The sequence below is a fragment of the Solanum dulcamara genome, chromosome 10 (genome assembly GCF_947179165.1).
Source record: "Solanum dulcamara chromosome 10, daSolDulc1.2, whole genome shotgun sequence".
NCBI lineage: Eukaryota > Viridiplantae > Streptophyta > Magnoliopsida > Solanales > Solanaceae > Solanum > Solanum dulcamara.
Genome location: NC_077246.1, coordinates 58,290,773 through 58,313,315, shown reverse-complemented (window position 1 = coordinate 58,313,315; position 22,543 = coordinate 58,290,773). Strand labels below are relative to the sequence as shown.

Genomic DNA, 22,543 nt, shown 5'->3' with positions numbered 1-22,543 from the left:
TACGTGAAGGGTGTTATGAGGCTTGGAAAGAAGGGGAAGATTGGGCACCGATATATTGGCCTTGCTATAGTGTGAAGAGGATTGGAGATGTCACTCGTGAATTGGAGTTACCTTGTGAGATAGTCGTCATTCGTCCAGTGTTTCATGTCTCGATGATCAAAGGAGTGCTTGGGAGATCCTTTGTTGGTAGTTCCCATTGAAAGTGTTAAAATCAAGGATAGTCGGTCCTATAAGGATGAAATAAAGATCAAATATCCACTTCTATTCGTACCATCAACGATGATGTTGAAAGTAACTTCTTTTTTCCTTGGTTCGAGTTGATGTTTTCTTTATTGAGTTCGACTGTTGAAGATCTAGATGTTGGAATGATTCGAATTGAATACCCAAAATACCCCACCCTTTAATTTTAGAATAGTGCCTTTAACATTATTGTAGGAAATTGTAAATATACGTTGTACAAAAAAGCAACAAAAAAATAAGAAACAAATTTATATCTTCTATCAACGTTTCTACTTTCATAATAAGTATATATACTTGAACAACGTTCACATAAAAATAATGTGTATAAAAATAATGTTAAATAGTGTGTTTTATTAATGCTTGCATTAATAATGTTTGTATTAGTTGTTTTTGCATTAATTATACATAGATTATTTCTTATGCATTGTTTAGTTTGATGTATTAAAAATAGCATGTATCGAATAAAAATATTTATTTGCAAAGATATCCTGCACAATTATGGTTGAAAAGATGCAAAAAGGGTTTTGAAGAGTAATTGAGTCTTTAACCATGCTAATGCATGCATTATATTCTGTTACACTAAAATATCTAAAAATTCATGATATTAGTAATACACACCTTAATACATAATAGACTGTATAACTAATGCAAGCATTAGTTTGTTAATGCATTATATCAAACGACTCCTAATACATGTCATTTTGCTACACTCTTAGGAATTTGAAGGGATACACATTCAAAGGATCTAATTAATATGAGTACAAATGAAAAGGTTGTACAGGGAAGCTCAATAAGAACACATCGCCTCAATCAATGCCATAGAATCCCTTTGCAAGAACCGAAACAGGGTGAATCCTTCGTTGATTGCGAAGGATCGTTCGAGCCAAGTTAGCAACAGAGTAGTCAATTGTCCATGATGTGTAACCTTTCAGAAAAATCACTCCATATGCACTGTGCACAACACAAAAAGTCAAAAATAGTCCATTAATTACAGGAGTAGGTCTAAAATGGTCCCTTAACTATGTATTTACTGAATTTAGTCCTTTAACTATTCAAAAAAATTATCAAGTTTGGTCCATTAACTATGCACTTACCGATTTTAGTCTCTTAACTATACACTTATTGGTTTTAGTCTTTTAAGTATTTAAAAACTTATCAAATTTGGTCTTTGTCCATTTGTTTAATACAAATAACTTAGGTTTATATTAATGGAACTTATGTCTTCCTAAAGTTAAATCTTTAATCCATTTTTTCAATTGTTTCTCTCTCCATGCTTGTTATTCTTCAAATTCAAATTACTCTTATGAAAAGAACAATAACTTCAACGATTCAAAATAAAATTATTGAAGAAGAAAATATAATTAAGTCCTAATTTTATTCAATGGATGATAAAATGAATCATATTATTGTTGCTAATGACTTGAATATGTTATATTTCCTTCTTTAGTGGTTGACGGTTCATAATCAACACGAATTTATTAATTTTATTTTTCATACCATAAAAAATAAAGATTTGATCTCATTACTCAATTTTTTCTACGTAAAATAAAATAAACAGAATAATAAAATCAATCTATTTGAAAACTAAAAAAACAAAAGTTGCAAATCTACCATTTTATAAAGTTCACCTTCTGAAAAATTAAACAAACTCCCTTCAATAAAGTCGTCGGAGTACAAGATTTGGAATTAAAACATGCGAGAAAAGAACTTTTAATGTTATTCTCATTGCCATAAATTTCTATTAAATATAAATAAACCTCTCCCCACACATAATGGATAATAATTTTTTTCTTTTTATAATAAATTTTAGCATATTCAAGCCATTAGTAGCAGTTATATACTTCATTTTATCCTCCATTAAAAAAAGCTATGACTTATTTTTTTCCTCATGAATTTTATTTTGAATCATTGAGGTTAAGCTTTTTTTCATAAGAGTAATATGAAGAAAATGTAGTGGGGAGAGAGAAACATCTGAAAAAATTGGTTAAGATTTGAATTTAACTAAGGTATGAACTCCGTTAATATAAACCTAAGTTATTTATATAAAAGTGGACAAAGACCACACATGAAAAGTTTTTAAATACTTAAAACGACTAAAATCGATAAATGTATAGTTAAGGGACTAAAACTGATAAGCTAGGGCAGAGCTACTGCCTAGAAAGGGTGTGCAAGTGAACGCCCTTCCTTAAAAAATTACACTATTTGTATAAGTCAAAATTTATTAAATGTTAATATATAATCTGTTTTGCACATCCTTAAAAGCGGTAGTGCCTTTGGCGGAGTAGAAATAGTGCTCAAACGTGTTGAGGGCGGGAGTTTGAATCCCCCCGTCATGTATGATTTTTATTTCTTTTCTTTGTCTAATTCACTGTTATATTATTAACACAATTCTTTCAGAAAGAAATTTTGTGGGTCCACCTAATCTCACATCACTCTCTCAAATCAAAGTTATATTTTACTTTTTTTTAGGAGTAATTTGATAATGTTTATTTAATAGTTATTTTCTCCATTTCAATTTATATGATATTATTGAAATATTGAGAGTCAATCAAAAAAAGTTAAAGATTTTTTTGTCTTTGAAATATGTTACATTGTTAATTATTGTGATTTGTATTATTTTTTAAATAATTTTCTAATATTTAAATTTTGTTTCAAAAGCTATTATTTTCTAATTCACGATCTTAATTTAAAAACTTGAATCTCAAAATTTTAACTGTGCTACATAAATCAAAACAAAGAAAATATTAAATTTAACTAAAATCTTAATTTAGATGTATATTTATATCAAATATAAAATAATATGTCAAATTAATTTCTACTAAAAGAATTAGAAGAAAAGGTTATATGCAATTACACTTTTTCATTTCCTCCTAAGTAGGTTAGTAGGAGATTTGAGAAAAAAACAGTTCATAAAAGGTTAATTTTTCAATAATTTCGTAAGTGAATCTAGAGATTTGAAACTTTTGGTTAGAATTCTTATACATTTTCTATCAAAACAAAAGAAATTTAACGTACATCCATTGAAATATAGAAGCAGCAAAATAGATAGATTGAAAAATAACTTTAAATTTAAGTAAAAATTAATACTTTTTTTGACTGTGTGATATGTATTCGGTAAAATCTCGGTGCATTCATTATAAAATTATTATTTCAATTGATATAATTTATCATGTATTTTTTAAAGCAAATCAAATTGGAGATTAATATTTTTTTCAGACATTTTGTGTTTAATAGATTTTTTTATTGACGATATTGATAATAAAATCGCTAGGTTGAGCAAGATGGATATAAATCCTACTCACTTAAAAAAAATATTCGTTACTTTTAAAAATTTTGCATACCCATTGCAAAAAGTTTAGCTCCGCCACTGCCGGTAAGTATATAGTTAAGGAACCAAACCTAATAAGCTTTTAAATAATTAAAAGACTAAATCCGATAAATATATAATTAAGGGACCATTTTAGACCTACTCCTATAGTTAAAAGACTATATATGACATTTTCTCCTGTGCACTTCTGAAATATCATATGATGTTAGATATCTGTTATATCTCTTAAGCAGACATTTATATCTTATCAAGCAGACATTTACATCTTACGTTCATACATGTTAGCTCAATAAGATATATTATATATGTTAAGCAGACATTTATACTTGGCATTTTCGTATATCATCTTGTCAGGTATAGCAAAAATAAATTGGAAATCGAGAGAATATGAAAGGAGGGAATATGAAGCGTTCCTTTTTTCTTTAGTAAAAAACTTTTCTTTTTCATTGGTGGTGGAAAGAAAAGTTCAAGTGTTTAAATAATGAAACACTTCTACTCGTTAAAGTTAAAAGGATTAGAAAGAGTGACCCCCTTGCACCGTCGTCGTTGCTCACTTGGCTTCAACTTCTCTAATCATTTAATTAATTAATTAATTAATCATTAAATATCCAACCCGAAATGACCCAGTTCCGAATCGGATGCACATAACCTGATTCAGCTTCTTTCCCGTTTTATTTAAACTGTCTTTACTGTTTTATTTTAAAAAATTCCGCCGATTTTAATAACTGTTTTGAAGGGTTGCAAACATCCCGAAACATTCATTTTTTAAGTGACTGTTCTGAAAGGTTGCAAACTTTCAGAAACAGTACTTCGTGGCTATAAATACATGGGATTCCTTAGACTTTTCACTACGAAATTTTTTTGAACTTCTTATTCTTCTACACAACTAAATCTAGTATTCTAGTGTACTTTGCTCCCATTGAGTGGTTTGCGGACACAATTGTTATCGCTACACTGGTGAGTAAAATTATTCTATCCTGCGAAGATATATTCCACTAACATCGGGTACTTGAGGGAAATAATTTTCTTAAGGACACACTGTGCATTCAGTGGGTTCAGTTTATTCTTTTCTGATATAGTTTATTGTTACAAATTCTGTTTCCTTTTGTCACACATTGAGTCTACACCTTAGGCGTGGCCGACACTCGAAAACCATTGATGGTCCCAAGCGAACCTTGATCAGGATGACTACTTAGCCGAAGACTTAAGTTGATAGTAAAAGCTTTGAAAGAAGTGAGCACTTAAAAAAATGTAAACTCATGAACTTTTCTGAAATATCTGAATATAATAAGCAATAAACATTATTTTCAAAAAAAAATCAACTGCGAGACTAACTGACTCGAACTCTATCTTTGTCCATGAAACCTTTAAAAATGACTACTAATCCTAAATGAAATAACTGTAAAGGAGCTCCTCCGAAAGCATGGAGGTCTTACCAAGAGTTGACGAAAAGTGATCTTCAATGAAGTGCTTGTGGATGATCTCTAACACCTGTGTCTGCATCATAAAAATATGAAGCATCAAATGAAGTCAGTACATGAAATATATGGTATGTAATATGGCTGAATGTGACAAATAACTGAACTAAAAGACTGAACATAACTCAACTAAAATGGAACATAAACATGAAGTAAAAACTATTTAAGCTTTCCCAGTAATATATGCAACAGAAGCAACTTTAAAATAAGGTAACTTTACTTTCTTGGGGAGTTTCTCTAACTGACAACCATCACTATGAGCTTCGTGATGACAAAATGTCTTGCCCATGTTGCCAGAGACATCATATACCTTGTCAAGGTATATGACAACAACTTTAACTTGTGAATTTATCTATAAGCCTTCTCAGAGGCAAGTTAGGAGTTACCTGAATTACGGTACAATCCTATCCTATGATGCAATGTAGTTTATGGGACTTGAGTTTTCTGAACTCTTACCCAAATGAATGCTCGATACTACTCCCAAAACCTACAATAAGTGCTCATACTATAACTTTGAGTAAAACATGCAAAAATGCTTCTCTTAACTTTCTTTGAAACTTAACTCTGACTGGTTCAAACTCATCCTCAAAATAAAAGTAATACTTAATACTGAAACTTAACCAACTCTGAAATCATGTACAAAGTCAGTAATGCAAACTTCACGATTTAAACAATGCACTTGAAACACTTGTGTTCCCTCAAAAACACTTCCTTTACTCTTAGTTTTGAAATACTCTTTCTTTTAAATCTGAAAATTAATACAAAATAACAAGCAATGAAACAACTCAATTTGGGTTCATGTGAAAATAATCATGAACTACAATTCAAGGATTAGAATTATGTAATTAAGAACAATCTTGATAAACGTACATAAAACTCAATGAAAGAATCATAACTTATTTGAAAACTCAATGTGAATTGAGTTGAAGCCCTAACTTAAACTTTTACTGACTGAATTTAGATGTAGAGCATGAGGACGAACTTAGTCCAACACTCTGATTAGCCTTATATACCTGGAAGAATGATGTTCTTGACAAAACTTGAAGAACTCAAAGAATATGCTCGAAACCCTAGTTTTTGACAAAACTTGAAGAACTCAAAGAATATGCTCGAAACCCTAGTTTTTTACCACTTGAATCAGTGTTGTAAGTCTTAGAAGTGATTATGGAAACAAAAGGGTTGAATGATACTAATAAGGGGCTTATTTTGGTCCCTAAACGTCAAGGCTTGGACTTAGAAAGTGTGGGAAAAGATGGAAATAACCTTCATTAAAACTGACTGGGGCCATTTATGAATCGACCTACATATCGTAGAAACTTCTACGGGTCATAAAAGACATCCCGTAGAAGTTCCTTTGAAATATGGGGCTTAGGAAATTTTCCTAGATCACCTACATAAGAATGAAATTCATCGGTAAATATAGAGAAACAAAATTTCACGTCCTCAAAATATGTGGACTCACTAACAGGAGAAGTAGTAATCAATCTCGAGCCACAAGTGGTAGGTGCGTGATGATCGTCGGACCCTATATTATGATATAATGTAGACAAAAAGTATGTGTTAGTACATGAAATTCACTAAGTATGTGAGAAGCATGCATGAACAATGATAATTGAACATAAAAAATATGAACATGTGATGCAGGCTCAATATCTTTAAAGCATGAGTAAAACTTGAAAACATTTGAATATCATAATCATGTGGTCAATGCATCATAAAATTATTATCACAAGCTTGTAAACATAGCATATAAATATTAGGGATAGGACCTTTGACTGACATATAAAATCATACGAGCTATAACATGGAATCCGATGTTACTCCCTCACCAAAAACAGAGAGACTACTTGCCAAGGTAGATTCCGTGAGAACATCATAACATCATGAGCTATATGGGGATCCAATATCTAGGCCATAAAAAAAACCTATGGGGTGGGAATATATTTTGAGACTAGAAGTTGCTAGTAGAGTTCTCTTGGGGCGCTTCTTGAGCTTCCGGATCGAACTCCACCTCAAAATCCTCTCGGTGATTAGTCAATATCCCAACGGAAGTCATAATTTATAGTCATTAACATCATTAGAAAAGGCAATAATGAATACCACTCCACATTATAAAATAGTTATAAGAGTAGCTCATTAACATGATGATTCACATAAGTATGAGAAAATTTTTCATCTTTATGAATCCATGAGTAGGTAAGAAAACTTTTCACCTTTTATCATAAGTGTGTGAGAAATTCTTTCATAACCATCGATATTTGCTTCATCATTCATCACTTTTCATGAGTCATTCATAAGTCCTTGATATTCATTCATAAAATTCAATCATAATTCCATAAATTCATACTTGAAAATAGCATGAGGCATGGTCCATAAAATCTCAATTGAAAACGTATAATTATACTTGAATCATGCATAATTTGATCAATGACAATGAAATAAATCATAATTGACTTGACAAATACAAATTCATAAGAATTGGGGCTAGAAGATAATTCATGAAAAGAGAATTAAAGAAAAACATTAGGAGTCCATGGATGAATTCCCACATATCTTGATTAACTCAAAGCCTTAAATGCACTTGAATAGGAGACTTGAACTTGACCTTGAAAATCCTTAGCTTGGAAGAGAAGAAATTCCTTGAGGAAGAGCTTTAGAGAGAGAATTATTGTATTAGTGATTGAAGAGGGAATGAGGAGAATTTGAAGGGTTTGGGTTGTTATAGGATTAGAAATAGGTCCAAAATGACGTAGTCTAGGAGTTAAATGATGAAATTAACCTTAATTAAACTGACGAGGGGCCTTTTTGGCGAGGTTGGTTGAGCTCTCTGTCTTGATCGGCGAGTCTCTGACCTCTAGATCACCTTGACAAATGGTATTAGGAACCTGATCAGAATCTTTAAATAATTTGGCGAGATAGGATTGTCTCGCCGACCCATTCGGAGAGTCACCGATTTATTATTATCTCTCGCCTAATTTCTCCTTTTCCTACTAACTCTTCTGAACATTTTGGAGAAGTATCTTAGCTCGCATAACACATTTGGCAAGTCGCCAACTCCACTCTTAATCACCAAACCTCCCTCCTTCTAAGCATACTTTTTTTAGTAACTTTAAGTGAGCTTACCTATCTCTTGGCGATATGCTGATCCCACTCGGTGAGTCGCTGAACCAGTTTGGCAAGCCTCAGGCATCAGGTTCTCAGTTTTCCTTTTTAACCTTCAACATTTCGAATTTTAAACTTTTGTGGCCTTACAATATCTCCCCCTTGGGAACATTCATCTCGAACAGGGACTAAACGAACATGAAAGGAGTAGAAAAAGAGATATAGCAGCCCAACATGAATGTAATAACATAGTAAAATACATAAAACATGGAATACTCAATCCAAAGATAAATCAAGATTCTTAAAACTCATTTTATAAATATGTATGCATATGAAAGCTCGAGAATGACTTAGATACATGATTTCGAAGGAATCATCATAAATGAACTTAATACCTCAACTTGGAATGGAAGGGAAAGATGAGGATAAAGTGACATCATATCGGCTTAGGCCTCCCATATTGTACCTTCAACCTCTTAGTGCCTCCATGAAACCTTAACAAATGCAACTTCTTTATTTCTTAACTTTCGAACATGTCGGTGTAGAATCCCAACTGGAATCTCTTCATAGGATAAACTCTCATTCACACTCACACTATCTAAGGGTACAATTGATCTAGGATCATTAACACACTTATTCAACAAAGACACATGAAATATCGGATGGAAAGATGCTAACTGCGAATGCAAATCTAACTCGTACGCCACCTTGCCAAACCGTCTCAAAATTTGGCATGGGCTCACATATCGAGGACTAAGCTTCCCTTTTTTGCCAAAATGCATTACACCCTTTATGGGTGAGGTTTTTAAGTAAACGCAATTATTAATCTCAAACTCAAGTTCCCTTCTTCTTACATCCGAATAGAACTTTTGTCGGCTTTGGGAGGTCTTCAATCTTTATTTAATGAGTCTAAACTTCTCCATATCCTCATGCACCAACTCGAGACCTATCAAGGAAACTTCACCATCTTCAAACCAACCGATAAGGGACCTAAATATCCTACCATATAAAGCCTCAAACAGATCCATTTGAATACTAGAATGGTAGTTATTGCTACAAGCGAATTCGATCAAAGGCAAGCGATCATCCCAAATACCCTTGAAGTCAATTATAAAGCTCTCACCATGTCTTCATATGTTTGAATAGTACACTCGGCTTGACCATCGGTTTGTGGGTGAAAAGTCATGCTAAGCTTAACTTGAGTACCAAGACCCTTTTGGAAAAACCTCTAAAATTGAGATGTAAATTGATTACCTCAATCCAAAATGATAGATAACGGAACTCCGTGAATATTAACCAACTCTCGAGTATAAATTGTAGTCGAGTCCTCAGCTGGATAGGAAGTTTTAACGGGAAGAAAATTCATTGATTTAGTCATTCGATAAACACCACCCAAATCAAATCATGTTGCCTACGGGTACAAGGCAAACCTGTAATAAAATTCATATTCAAGTGTTCCCACATCCAAGTAGGAATCTCAACATCTTGAGCTAAACCTCCCAATTTTTTATGCTCAACCTTTACTTGTTGGCAATTTGGGCATTTTGCCACAAACTCCGTAATATCCCTTTTTATGTCATTCCACCAATACACTTTCCTCAAATCTCTATACATCTTTATGTAATATGGATGAATAGAATACCGTGAACTATAAGCTTCATACAAGATCATTTCTCTCAATCCATCAACATCGGGACCATACACAATCAGCCTTGATATCTAAGTACACCATCTCTCCCTTGAGAGAAAGCCTCAATAGTTTTTTTGGCAACCGCTTTCTTAAACACAACCAAAGTAGGATCATTATCTTATTTTGTTTTTACAATTGCCACAAGGTATAATTTGGAACCATGTTGAAACACTACAACATCATCCTTTGAATCAACCAAGCGAACACCCAAACGAACTATCCTATGAACATCATGAACTAACTCTTTCATTTCATCTTCAATATGGGCAATACTATTCATAGACAATTTTCTAAGAGCATCAATAACCATATTTGTTTTATTCGAATGGTACACCATACTCATATCATAATTATTCAACAAATCAAGTCATCTCCTTTGTCGAAGGTTCAAGTTCTTTTGGTTGAACATATATTGTAAACTCTTATGGTCAGTGAATACATTAACATGGACACAATAGAGATAGTGTCTCCAAATCTTCAAAGCAAACACAACTGCCACTAACTCCAAGTCTTGAGTCTGATAGTTATTTTCATGCACCTTAAGTTGCCAAGAAGAATAGGTCATGACCTTATCATTTTGTACCAAAACACAATCAAGACCAACCCTTGAAGCATCACAATAATCAACGAATCCATCGGATCCTTCTGGTAAAATCAACACCAAAGAGGAAGAAAGCCTATCTTTCAACTCTTCGAAACATTTCTCACATGCCTCGGACTATTGAAATTTTACCTTTTTTGAGTCAAAGTAATCAAGGCGATGCAATAGAGGAGAATCAATCCATAAACCATCTATAATAAATGTCTAAGCGCAAGAAACTTCAAGTATTAGAAGGAGACAAAGGTCTAAGTCAATTATTAACCGCTTTAATTTTCTTAGAATCCACCATAATACCTTCACCAAAGACAATATGGTCAAAGAAAACAACTGACCTCAACCAAAACTCACACTTGCTTAACTTAGGAAATAACGATGTTCCTTGAGGATTTTCAAGACAATCCTCAAATGATTAGCATGCTTATCCTCACTCCGAGAATAGATCAATATATCATCAATGAATATAATAACAAATATATCCAAATATTTCTTGAACACCCTACTTATCAAATCCATATAAGTTGTAGGAGCATTCATTAATCCAAAAGACAAAACCAAAAATTCAAAGTGACCATATCGAGTTCTAAAAGCCGTCTTCGAAATGTCATATTTCCCTACTAGAAGTTGATGGTAACCCGACCAAAGATCAATCTTTGAAAAGTAGCTTGCTCCTTGAAGTTGATAGAACAAGTCATCAATCCTTGGAATGAGATACTTATTCTTAATGGTGACTTTGTTCATTTGTCGGTAGTCAATACACATTCGGAGAGAACCATCCTTTTTCCTAACAAAGAGAATTGGAGCACCCCATGAGAGATACGTGGTCTAATAAAAATCCTATCCAACAACTGATACTTTAACTCTTTAAGTTTCATCAGGTCCATTGGTAAGGAGGAATAGAGATAGGCTGGGTGTCAGGCAGAAGATCAATATCAAAGTCTATCTCCTTTTCAGGAAGGAGACCAGGGAGATCATCGGAAAATACTTTTGAAAAATCAATGACAACCGAAACTTACTCAAGAGTAGGATCTTTAGAGTTTGTATCTCTAACCCAGACTAGATTATAAATGCAATCTTTGGAAATTATTTTTTGAGATTTAAGGCACGAGATGAATTGGCCTTTAAATATGGAATTACAACCTTTCTATTCTAGGTCTGACTCATTAGGAAACTGAAGCCTAACCACAGGAGTTCTATAACGTATGGAAGCATAAAATCCATGAAACCAATTCATACCAAGAATAAAATAGAAATTGATCATATGAAGCTCTACAAGATCAACTGAGGTGATTTTATGAAAGACTGAGACTGGACAATTTCTGTAGACTCTTTAAGCCAAAACTGAATCACTAATAGGAGTATGATTGAAAAAGGCTCTAACAAAGTTTCAAGACTAAGAACAAACTTTATAGCAAGAAAAGGAGTAACAAATGATAGAATAGCACCCGGATCTAATAATGTATAGATATCGAACTTAAAAAATTTGACATATCGGTAACCACATCGGGAGATTCCTCCAAATCCTTCCTAGTCTGAAGAGCATAAAATCAGTTTTGGCGTTGACCGCCATCGAAACCTATAATAGCAGCCTGCTGAACTTGTCGGCTTGTAGTCTGAGTTTGAGCCTGGTTCAACCACCACCTCTACAATCCTTCGATGATGACCCGGCTCACTATACTATAGCATGCACCCGATCCCGCCAAGCATTCTCTTCTATGGTTCCTCCCACACTTCTTGCACGGGGAAATGGCTTGACCACTTAGATCACCTCTTTAAACCTTAGGGTTGGACACCCTATCCTTATTGAATTTTAGAGCTGGATTGTTTGAAGAATTTTGGTCGGAGTACTTTTGACAAAATTTAGGACGACCACCATTACCGGACTTATCATGAGAAAACTCTCCACCATCAGTCTAAGCCCTCTTGAACTCCCTTCTAGACCTCTCTTTCATATTTTACTCTTCTATATGTTTGGCATGTGTCATAAGCCTAGAGAGTCCATCTTCTTAATTAGCATGGCAGTTCTACATTCTTTGACCACCAAGTATGACACACCCGAAATGAACTTACTCATACGAGCCCTTAGATCAGCAACCATAAAAGGAGCATATTTTGACAACTTTGTAAACTTGAAGATATACTCCCTCACACTCATGTTACCTTGCCACAAGTTTATGAAGTCTCAAATTTTAGCCTCCATTAGCTTAAGGGGAAAGAGATTGTCAAGAAATACCTCCTTGAATTCTTCCCAAGCAATAGGACCCGCTTCTCCAACTCGCTTACCTTTCTATTAATCTAACTAAATTCTAGCAATTCCTTTCAATTGGTAAGCAACCAACTCTGCCATATTCACCGGTCTTACCCCAATAATCTCCAATATTTTGTGAATGCTTACCATAAATTCTTGTGGATCTTCATCCACTTTTGACCCATGAAACTTCGGTGGACTCATCCTCATGAAATCACAAACCTTTTTTGTTGTACAACCACATTTGGATTCACGAGAGAAACTACCTCTCTGTTAACTTGAGCCACCATGGCTTGAGAAAGCACTTGGAAAGCACCTCAAAACTCCACATGAGAGACTTGCTCATTCAAAGGGTCATTTGGAGCTTGTTTCTCCTCCTCAACATTATTTACTGTAGAAAATCTTCATGGAGGCATGATTCTATAATCATAAAGAGAAAGCATTAGAAGGAAAAACCTTAGAATTCAACTCTATCGTATGATAAGATAATGAAAGAAGTGAACTTTCCTAAAACACCTCATAGCCTCTCATTCATCGATGTGGCACGCTTCACACCCATGAACTAGACTCTACTCGACGCAGCATGTTAGACTCTCTAGTATACTTTAAACCTTATGGCCTGATACCAAGTTTGTCACAACTCAAGCTAGGCCCTAGACATGACATGGTGACTAGAATTTTGAAGGATTCCAACCAAGCCTCTTAGCATATTATACATAAGAATACATAAGGAAAATGAAACAAAAAGACTAAATCATAAATGCAAAACAAAAGTCTCAACATGAATATCTCAAAAAAAGAGAAATTAACTCCAAAAGAACATGACAACATAGTGTCCATGAACATCTAACATGTATCTACTACTATGGATGGGGGTTGGGATATGTTCCTAGCTCACCGACATAAGAATGAAAGTCATAAGGAAATATAGAGAAATGAAATGTCACATCCTCGAAACATGAGGACTCACCAAAAGGAGAAGTAGTACTCAATCTCTAGTCATGAGTAGTAGGTGCATGATGATCGTTGAAACCTATATTATGATATAATGTAGGCAAAAAGAATGAGTTAGTACATAGAATACACTAAGTACATGAGAAGCATGCATTAACAATGATAATCGAACATAAACAATATAAACATGTGATGCATGATCAATATCTTTAAAGCATGTGTAAAACTTGAAAACATTTGAATGTCATAATCATGTTGTCACTGAATCATAAAATCATCATCACAAGCTTGTAAACATAGCATATAGATATGTGGAATAGGATCTTTAATTGACATATAAGATAATGTGAGCTATAACATGGAATCTGGTATTACTCCCACACCAAAAAAAGAGAGAACTTGCCAAGGTAGACTACGTGAGAACATCATAACATCATAAAATATATGTAGATACACTAGCTAGGCCATAAAAGTAAACCTACGGGGTAATATAATTTGGGACTAGAGGTTGCTACTAGAGTCCTTTGTGTAGCTTCTTGTGCTTTCGGACCGAACCCCCCTTGGTGCTTAATCAATATCCCAATGAAAGTCATAATTCATAGTCATTAAAAACATTAGAAAAGAAAATAATAAATACCAATCCATATCATAAAATAGTCATAAAAGTAGCTCATTAACATGGTGATTCATATAAGTATAAGAAAACCTTTCATCTTTATGAATTCGATGAGTAGGTGAGAAAACCTTTCACCAAATTCTTTCACAACCATCGATGCTTGCTTGTAACATCATTCATTATTTTTGATGAGTCATTCATAAGTCTTTGATATTCATTCATAAGTCATTCATAAAATCCTTTATCAATCCATGATCATAATTCCATAAATTCATACGTGAAAATAGCATGAGGCATGGGTCCATGAAATCTCAATTTATAACATGTAATTAAACTTGAATCATGAATATTTGATCAATGATAATGAAATAAACCATAATTAAATTGACCCAATGCAATTTCATAAGATTAGGGTTAAAAGATAATTCATGAATAGAAAATTGAAGAAAAACCTTAGGACTCCATGGATGGAAGGATTCATGGATGAATTCTCACATACCTTGATTAAATCAAAGCCCTAAATGAACTTGAATTGTAGATTTGAACTTGACCTTGAAAATCCTTAGCTTGGAAGAGAAATAATTCCTCGGGGAAGAGCTTAAGAGAGAGAATTATTGTAATTAGTGATTGGAGAGGGAATGATGGGAATTTGAAGGATTTAGGTAGCTATAGGATTAGAAATAGGTCCAAAATGATGTAGTCTAGGAGTTAAACGAGTTGAAAAGGACAGAAATAACCTTACTAAAATTGATGGGGGACCTTTTTGGCGATGCCGACCTCTAGCTCACCTCGCTACTTAGAATCTATAGAATAATTTGGCAAGATAGGCTTGTCTCGCCAACCCATTTGGAAAGTCACTTGATTATTCTTATCTTTCTCCTAATTTCTCCTTTTCCTGCTAACTCTTCTGAACATTTAGGCGAAGTAGCTTAACTCGCATAACATGTTTGGCGAGTCGCCAACCCAACTCTTACTCACTAAACCTCCCTATTTCTAAGCATAGTTTTTTAGAAACTTTAAGCGAGCTTACCTACCTCTTGGTGATATGCAGATCCTACTCGGTGAGTCGCCGAACCACTTTGTTATGCCTCAAGCTTCAGTTTCTCAGTTTTTCCTTTTTAATCTTCAACATTTCGAATTTTCAACTTTTGAGGCCTCACATCTACGTGTTGTAGACCCTTCTATGGGTAGTAAAGGTGGTTGTCCTGCACACTTGAAAATTCTAAGTTTCAGGACTTGATCTACAGATCAGGTCTACGGCTCATAAAAGCTTCTACGATCAGTAGAATTGGTCTATAGTTCCTAGTTTAAGTTCCAATGTCTAATTTTCAACCCCACGAGACCATCTATGGTCCGTGAAAATTCATAGGAACCCTAAATAGTGCCCATACAAGTCAGACTTCAGCAAAATTTTCTAACTTTTTCTTGGGCTTTCTAGACTAAATTGAGTTAAGATTTTTTAAGGTGCTATAATATCTCCACTTTAAGATAATTCATCCTCGAATAATGACCAAGTTAAGAATTTACACAAGGCACGAAATAATACAAGAATTTAAAACACTCAACCACACGAATAAACATGGAATCCGAGATGGGGAAAAGAATATTACCTTCAAAATCAACACTAGGAGGAATGAATGGATGAATTTATCTCACTTTTGATGTCCTCTTCAGCTTTCCAGGTAGCCTCTTCAACTATGACATCCCAAGATAGGCCCTAGGCACGACACGGCAATTGGAATCTCGGAGGACCCCAACCAAGGCTCCTAGCATATTATTCAAAAGCATTCATAAGGTATTTAAAGCAAAAAAGGTAAGTCGTAAAAGCAGAAGGTCTCAAAATAGAGCATAAGTCTTAAAATACGAAATAAAAGACGACATAGAATCTAAATATCCAACATGCCTCTACTACTAGATGGGGGCATAAGACAAGTTCCTAGCTCACCCATGACAACATAAGAGTAATGAAGAAATCAAATGACGTAAATAAAAATAAAGTGTCTTATCCTCGAAGCATGAGGACTCACTAGAAGTGCTAGTCTAGGCTAAACTCTACTCACGAATAGGAGGTGCGCGATGGTCGTCTGTAGGGATATTATGATACAATGTAGGTAAAAAGTATGTGTTAGTACATGGAATGCACTAAGTATGTGAGAAATATGCATGAACAATAAACATAGGACATAATTAATATGAATCATGGGATGGAAGGTCAATATCTTAAAATATGAGTAAAACCATGAAAATATTGACACATCATAATCATTGGTCAATGCATCAAAACATCATCATCATGGGAACTTATAACTTTTTGGTAACAGGTGTGGGATATGACCGTAACCAATACTTAAAGACCATGTGAGCTATTAAATAAAATTCGATAATACCCACTTCGAGAAGGGAGAAGCTACTTGCCAAGGTAGACTCCTTCGTGCCTAAGTGGATCCACTAATCTACTAAGGAATCAAGCCTCAACTAATGAGTAACCATTTCTAAGGAATCAAGCCTCTACTAATAGGTGACCCTTTACAAGAAATCAAGCCTCTACTAACGGGGTGATCCTTCTTCCTATGGTGGTACGTAGTTATGGGACAATAGGATTTCTGCTAACGATCTCATGCCTCTTTTAATGGGTGAGCCTCTTATCCAAAGGTCCACTCAGTGCTAGGTCAACTCTCAACGGAATATCATATATAATATATCATAAACTTTGAAGATGGTAAGAATCTAGTAATACAAAGTTCATCATAAATACTTGAAAATCATAAGAATAGCTCTTTTTACATATCATGATCATACATCATTCATATAGAATCTTGGGAAAATCATGATTGTTTTTCATATCTTGGGAAAATATTTACTAATTAATGGCCACTTGCTTAAAACATCATTGAAAACATCATTATTAACTTTCATGAGTCATTTATAAGCCTTTAAACATTCATAAAACTTTCATTAAATTCCCTTGAAATTCATGATAATAATTCCTTGAAAACATAATTGAAAATATCATATAACATTGGTCATTGAAATTCATCTTGAAATCATGCAATATAATGTGAATTATGCATAATTTGATCAATAATCATAAGATATACCATAAGTAAGACGAACCAATGCAACATCATAGAATTAGGGATTTTTGAAGAAGAATTCATAAGAGGTTTTGAGAGAAAAACTTTGGATTCCATGAGTGAAAGGGCCCATTAATGAATTCTCACACACCTTGGTAATTCAAATCCCTAGGCATAAGCTTCTAGCAATGGAGACTAGATCTTGACCTTGGAACCCTAACTTGGCTTGATAGAGAAGAAAGATCTTTGGAGAGAAATTCTTAGACAAATGATTTTTATGTTGGGTGTTTGAAAGAGAATGAAAGGTTAAAAAGGGTTTTGGGTATTTTAAGGTTATGGGGAAGGACCTAAAAAAGTCCAACTATTAATATGAAAGAGTGGGTAAAGACCAAAATACCAGTAAATAACTGAACCAAACCCTGGACGGAGGAGCCACCAAGGATTCTGAACCCAACTATGGCCCATGGTGGGGGTCATATTGATGAAGGCTCAATTTTGGGTTGGAGGGTGACTTCCACGGAGGCCACACAGAGTCATGGTCCCTCTCTTGGTCCTTGCCCATGATCTAATATTGCACCAGGCTAGACCACGGGGCCTTTTCATGGCTCGTATTCCTCTTCACTGCCCGTGAAGGGCAACCGTGAAAATACGACTACCGAAAGGGATTCACTAAAATGGTCATACCTTCTTACTCAAACATCCAAATGAGGCAAACTCGGTGGAATTAGAAAGAGGACTCAGATTCTTTTAATTTAATAGGTCATGGGATACCTAATTCTTTATATTCCAGGAGATATGATCATTTAAAATTGACCCATAAAAAATCTTATATCAAAACTCAATCGGTAAGAAAGCTTTCAACTCAACTCTGTGCTAGAGGATTCTTGTAACCTTAAAACATCTCCAAATCTATTCCTACACTAAAGAATTGAGCTTAACACCCATTCAAAATTAAGAATCACCCCGTTCGACCCTGTAGGTATATGAAGAATGGTTCAGGTTATAGCTTAGAATTTTTTGGGGTGTTACATCAACAAACTGATTCCTATATAAGACTTTGATTGATCAAGAATATGAACTGGAATCTCCTCATTAGACAAGCTATCCTTCACACTAATGCTTTCTATATTAAAATGAGAGAAGGATCTCCTAAACACTTTGTGAGCATAGAAATATGAAATACTGGATGAACTGCCGCTAACTCTGATGGTAGTTCTAACTCATAAGCTACATAATCTATCCTCTTTGTAATCTGATAGGGACCAATGTAATGGGGACTGAGTTTCCCCTTCTTCTCAAATCTTATAACACTCTTCATGGGTGAAATCTTTAAATACACTCAATCATTTACTTCAAACTCTAAATCTCTTCGCCTAACGTCAGTGTAGCTTTTGATGAATTTATGCGGTTTTCAATCTCTCTTGGATGATTTTACCCTTCTCCATATCTTGATGAACCAAGTCTGGCAGTATCAACTCAGTTTAACCAACTTCAAACCAATCGATAAGTGATCTACATCTCCACCAATAGAGTGCTTTATAAAGATCCATCTGAATACTTGAGTGATAACTATTATTGTATGCAAACTCTACAAGAGGCAAGTGGTTATCTCAATTAACTTTAAAATCAATGGCACAAGCTCTCAATATATCCTCTAGAGTATGGATCGTATGCTCTGCTTGACCATATGTTTGAGTATAAAATACATTACTAAGATTCAACTTTGAGCCATGACCTCTATGAAATGAATTCCAAAAGCGGGCAATGAGTTGAGCACCTTTATCTGAAATAATAGACAGAAGAACTCCATGAAGTGTGACTATCTCTCAGATATATAATTTGGTGTAGTCCTCTGCTGAATATGTAGTCTTAACCGGTAAGAAGTGGGATGATTTAGTCAGTAGATCTACAATTATCCAAATAAAATCATATTGTCGGTGAGATCGCGGTAAGCCTATGATGAAATCCATATTGATCATCTCCCACTTCCACTCTGGAAGTTTTATATCCTGAGCTATACCACATGACCTTTGGTTCTCAACTTTGAATTATTGACAGTTCATGTATTTTGAAACAAAGTCCGCTATATCACTCTTCATACCACTCCACCAATAGACCTCTCTCAAGTCATGGTACATCTTTGTGGAACCCGAATGAATAGAACATCTAGATCTATGGGCCTTTTCCATGATCTTATCTCAAAGTCCATAAATATTTGGAAAACATAATCTATTTTGATATCTTAAAACACCATCTCTCTCTTGAGAAAAAGCCATCACTTTTTTGATTATAAACATCTTTCTTTAATTGAAATAGGATGGAGTCTTGATCTTTTTTTTCCTTTACTTCAACCACTAGTGTTGATTCACCCCATTCTGAACAATGATACCACTTTTCACTTGAGTCCACAAGGCGAACTTCCAAACATACAAGCCTATGCACTTTCTTAGCCAACACTTTCCTTCCTTCCTCAACATGAGTAGTACTTCCCATGGAAAATATGCTAAGAGCATCAACAACAACGTTAGATTTACCTGGATAGTAGAAAATGCTCATATCATAGTCCTTGAGCAGCTCAAGCCATCTTCTTTGTCTCAAGTTTAGCTCTTTCTAACTGGAGACATACTGAAGACTCTTGTGATCAGTAAACACATCCACATGTATGTTATAGAAATAATGACACTATATATTTAAAGCAAAGACCACTACCGCCAACTCAAGGTCATGAGTCAGATAATTCCTCTTATGAATTTTAAGATGTCTTGAGGCATACACTATGAGTTTACCTTTCTACATCAATACACAATCAAGTCCAACTTTGGACACATCATAGTAAACCACAAAATCATTTATTCCCTCGGTAGGAATAACACTAGAGTAGTAGTCAATCTGGTTTTCAATTTCTGAAAGCTTTTATTGCAAGCTTCAGACCATTGAAACTTAGTCTTCTTATGGATCAACTTAGTCAATGGAGATGATATGAATGAAAATCCCTCTACAAACTTTCTATAGTAGCCATCCAAACCCAAGAAACTCCTTATCTCAGTCGGAGATGTGGTCTGGTCCAGTTCTTTACTGCCTTAATCTTCTATGAATCAACTCGTATACCTTCACCGGATACTATATGGCTCAAGAATGCCATAGATTCTAACCATAACTCACACTTCGAAGCCAGTTCCTCCATGAGCTTAAGTCTAATCTCCTCCTTTTATATGATAGCCTTATGAAGCACAAGGAAGATTTTTAGAGGATCAAATCAAGGATGAACTGGCTTAGTAATGAGATGCTAACACTAAGTTTTCCACACAACCACCATTAATAGGAGAAGAAAGAACAAAATCCTTTTCATGAAGGATGAAATAGGAAATGAATACCATAGTCAGAAGGAAGTTAAGGAGCATATCACTTTCTTTTTCATCAAGCTTTACACCACAGACCGCTATTCCTCTAAAAGATTGCACCTGGTATAACTTAACACTACTAACTCTTTAACTACAAGCATGAAGGATTACTTGGATTCTCCACTAAGCAATAGAGAGATCTTGAGTTCCCTAAATTCCTTCAAGCCCTTAAAATCCCTTGGACCTGATGGACTCCACCCTATGTTCCTACTAGAAATAATGTGACTCCGTTAGTGGGAGTACCACAAAATTCTATAAAATCACCTTTGATTCCCGCACCATGGACCCTTCTATGAACACTTTCTTACTCTGTCTCATCCCTAAGTGTAACAATGCTAACATAATGAAAAACTATAGTCAAATGGCTTTGTAACAATAGTTATAAGTTTGTCTCTAAAAATCATAGCCATGAGAATCAAAGTTTCATTGCCCCACATTATTGGGCCTAATCAAGCTAGTTTTTTGGGAATAGTGCCGGACCAATGCTATGAGCTTCCGGAATCCAATGAAATCTTCGTAGCTGGGGAAGAGCCTCTGATAATACCATCATTATTCAATAATATATTAACCACTTCAGGAAAATAAAAGGAAAGAAGTCTAGAATGATCCTAAAATCTGACCTTAAAACTTTTGAAAGATTACAGTGGTCCTTGCCTACTTCAACTTCCCTCCTAAGTTGTCTAATCCTACCATGTATTGCATTACCTCCTCCTCTATGGCTATTATTTTTAATGGGGCAAGAACTGATTACTTTACTCCTTCCAGGGGCATAAGACAAGGGGACCCCATCCCTCTATATTTTCATCCACTGTATGAAAAGACTCTCAAGAAAGATCGAGGAAGTAGTGCACTTGAAGTATTGGACCCCCATTAACATTTTTATGTTTGGGCCTAAAATTTTTCACTTTTTCTTCGAGGATGATTTGACCTTGTTCACTAGGGAAACCCCCAAAAATTTTACACCACCAATAACATCCTTGAAATTTTCTGCAAAGACTCTTGACAGAAGCTTAATCTGGCCAAATCTAAGGTCATCCTGTCCCAAAACTGCAGCCCTGAAAACAAAGCCATATGCTCTGACATGCTCAATATAAATGCTGACAATTCCTTTGGGTGGTACTTGGGCTTCCCCATATTCCACTCTAGAACTATCCATGGTGATTTCTAATACATCATTGACACCATACATGCTAAGCTTAGTAAGAAAAACCAACTTCCTTAACATGACATGAAAAACTGTTCTAGCTAAAGCTTCACTAGGAAGCATTTCTTCCCATCTCATGCAATATAACCATCTCCCTACAAAAACCCTCAATACCATCAACAAAATCGAAAGGAATTTTTTATGGATAACTACCTTCGATAGGAAAAGACTGCACCTTATAGGCTGGGATACTGTCATTAAGGAGGGAAAGGATGGGGGATTAGGTCTTCAGAAAAGCAAGGTTAAGAATAAAGCTCTCCTAGCTGGCCTAGCTTAGGGAATGTATAAGAACCCTAAATCCCTCTGGACTAGGGTCCTCTATTACAAACCCTTCCATATCAAGAATTTCACCTGTGGCAGAAACACTGTTTCTAGGACTTGGCATGGCATAAGAAAAGGATGAGAAATATGTTTAAAGGGATCTATATAGGTAGTGAATAAAGGTAGCAGTGTTAACTTCTTTGATAGAACTAGATTCCTAGTTTGGAGTCATTAGGTAGAACATCTCTAGGCCTCTCAGCAATCAAGACCAATCAATCAAAGTAGACTCTATCTTTAACAATGGAACCTAGAACCTCAGCAACCTTTCCATGACCTTTCCTAAGGATCT

The 22,543-nt window shown here is 34.8% G+C and overlaps 1 protein-coding gene across 1 annotated transcript; it reads right to left on the bottom strand.

Moving 5' to 3' along the window:
* Positions 1-1,046: 1,046 nt before the first annotated feature.
* Positions 1,047-20,512, bottom strand: LOC129869827 (L-lactate dehydrogenase-like). Its single transcript, XM_055944426.1, has 3 exons — positions 20,437-20,512; positions 19,718-19,862; positions 1,047-1,191 (listed from the first exon to the last, which is right to left on the bottom strand). Exons 1-3 carry the CDS (start codon positions 20,510-20,512, stop codon positions 1,047-1,049), a joined length of 366 nt encoding a protein of 121 aa, XP_055800401.1.
* Between the last annotated feature and the right edge of the window lie 2,031 nt (positions 20,513-22,543).

Coding starts and splice junctions, on each gene's coding strand:
- LOC129869827 (XM_055944426.1), bottom strand. CDS start 20,512: ATGGAGGAACTGGCTTCGAAGTGTGAGTTATGGTTAGAATCTATGGCA. Junction 19,863..20,436: donor CCATATAGTATCCGGTGAAG/GTATACGAGTTG, acceptor TCTACTATCCAG/GTAAATCTAACGTTGTTGTT. Junction 1,192..19,717: donor GTGGACTCAAGTGAAAAGTG/GTATCATTGTTC, acceptor TGTTGTGCACAG/TGCATATGGAGTGATTTTTC.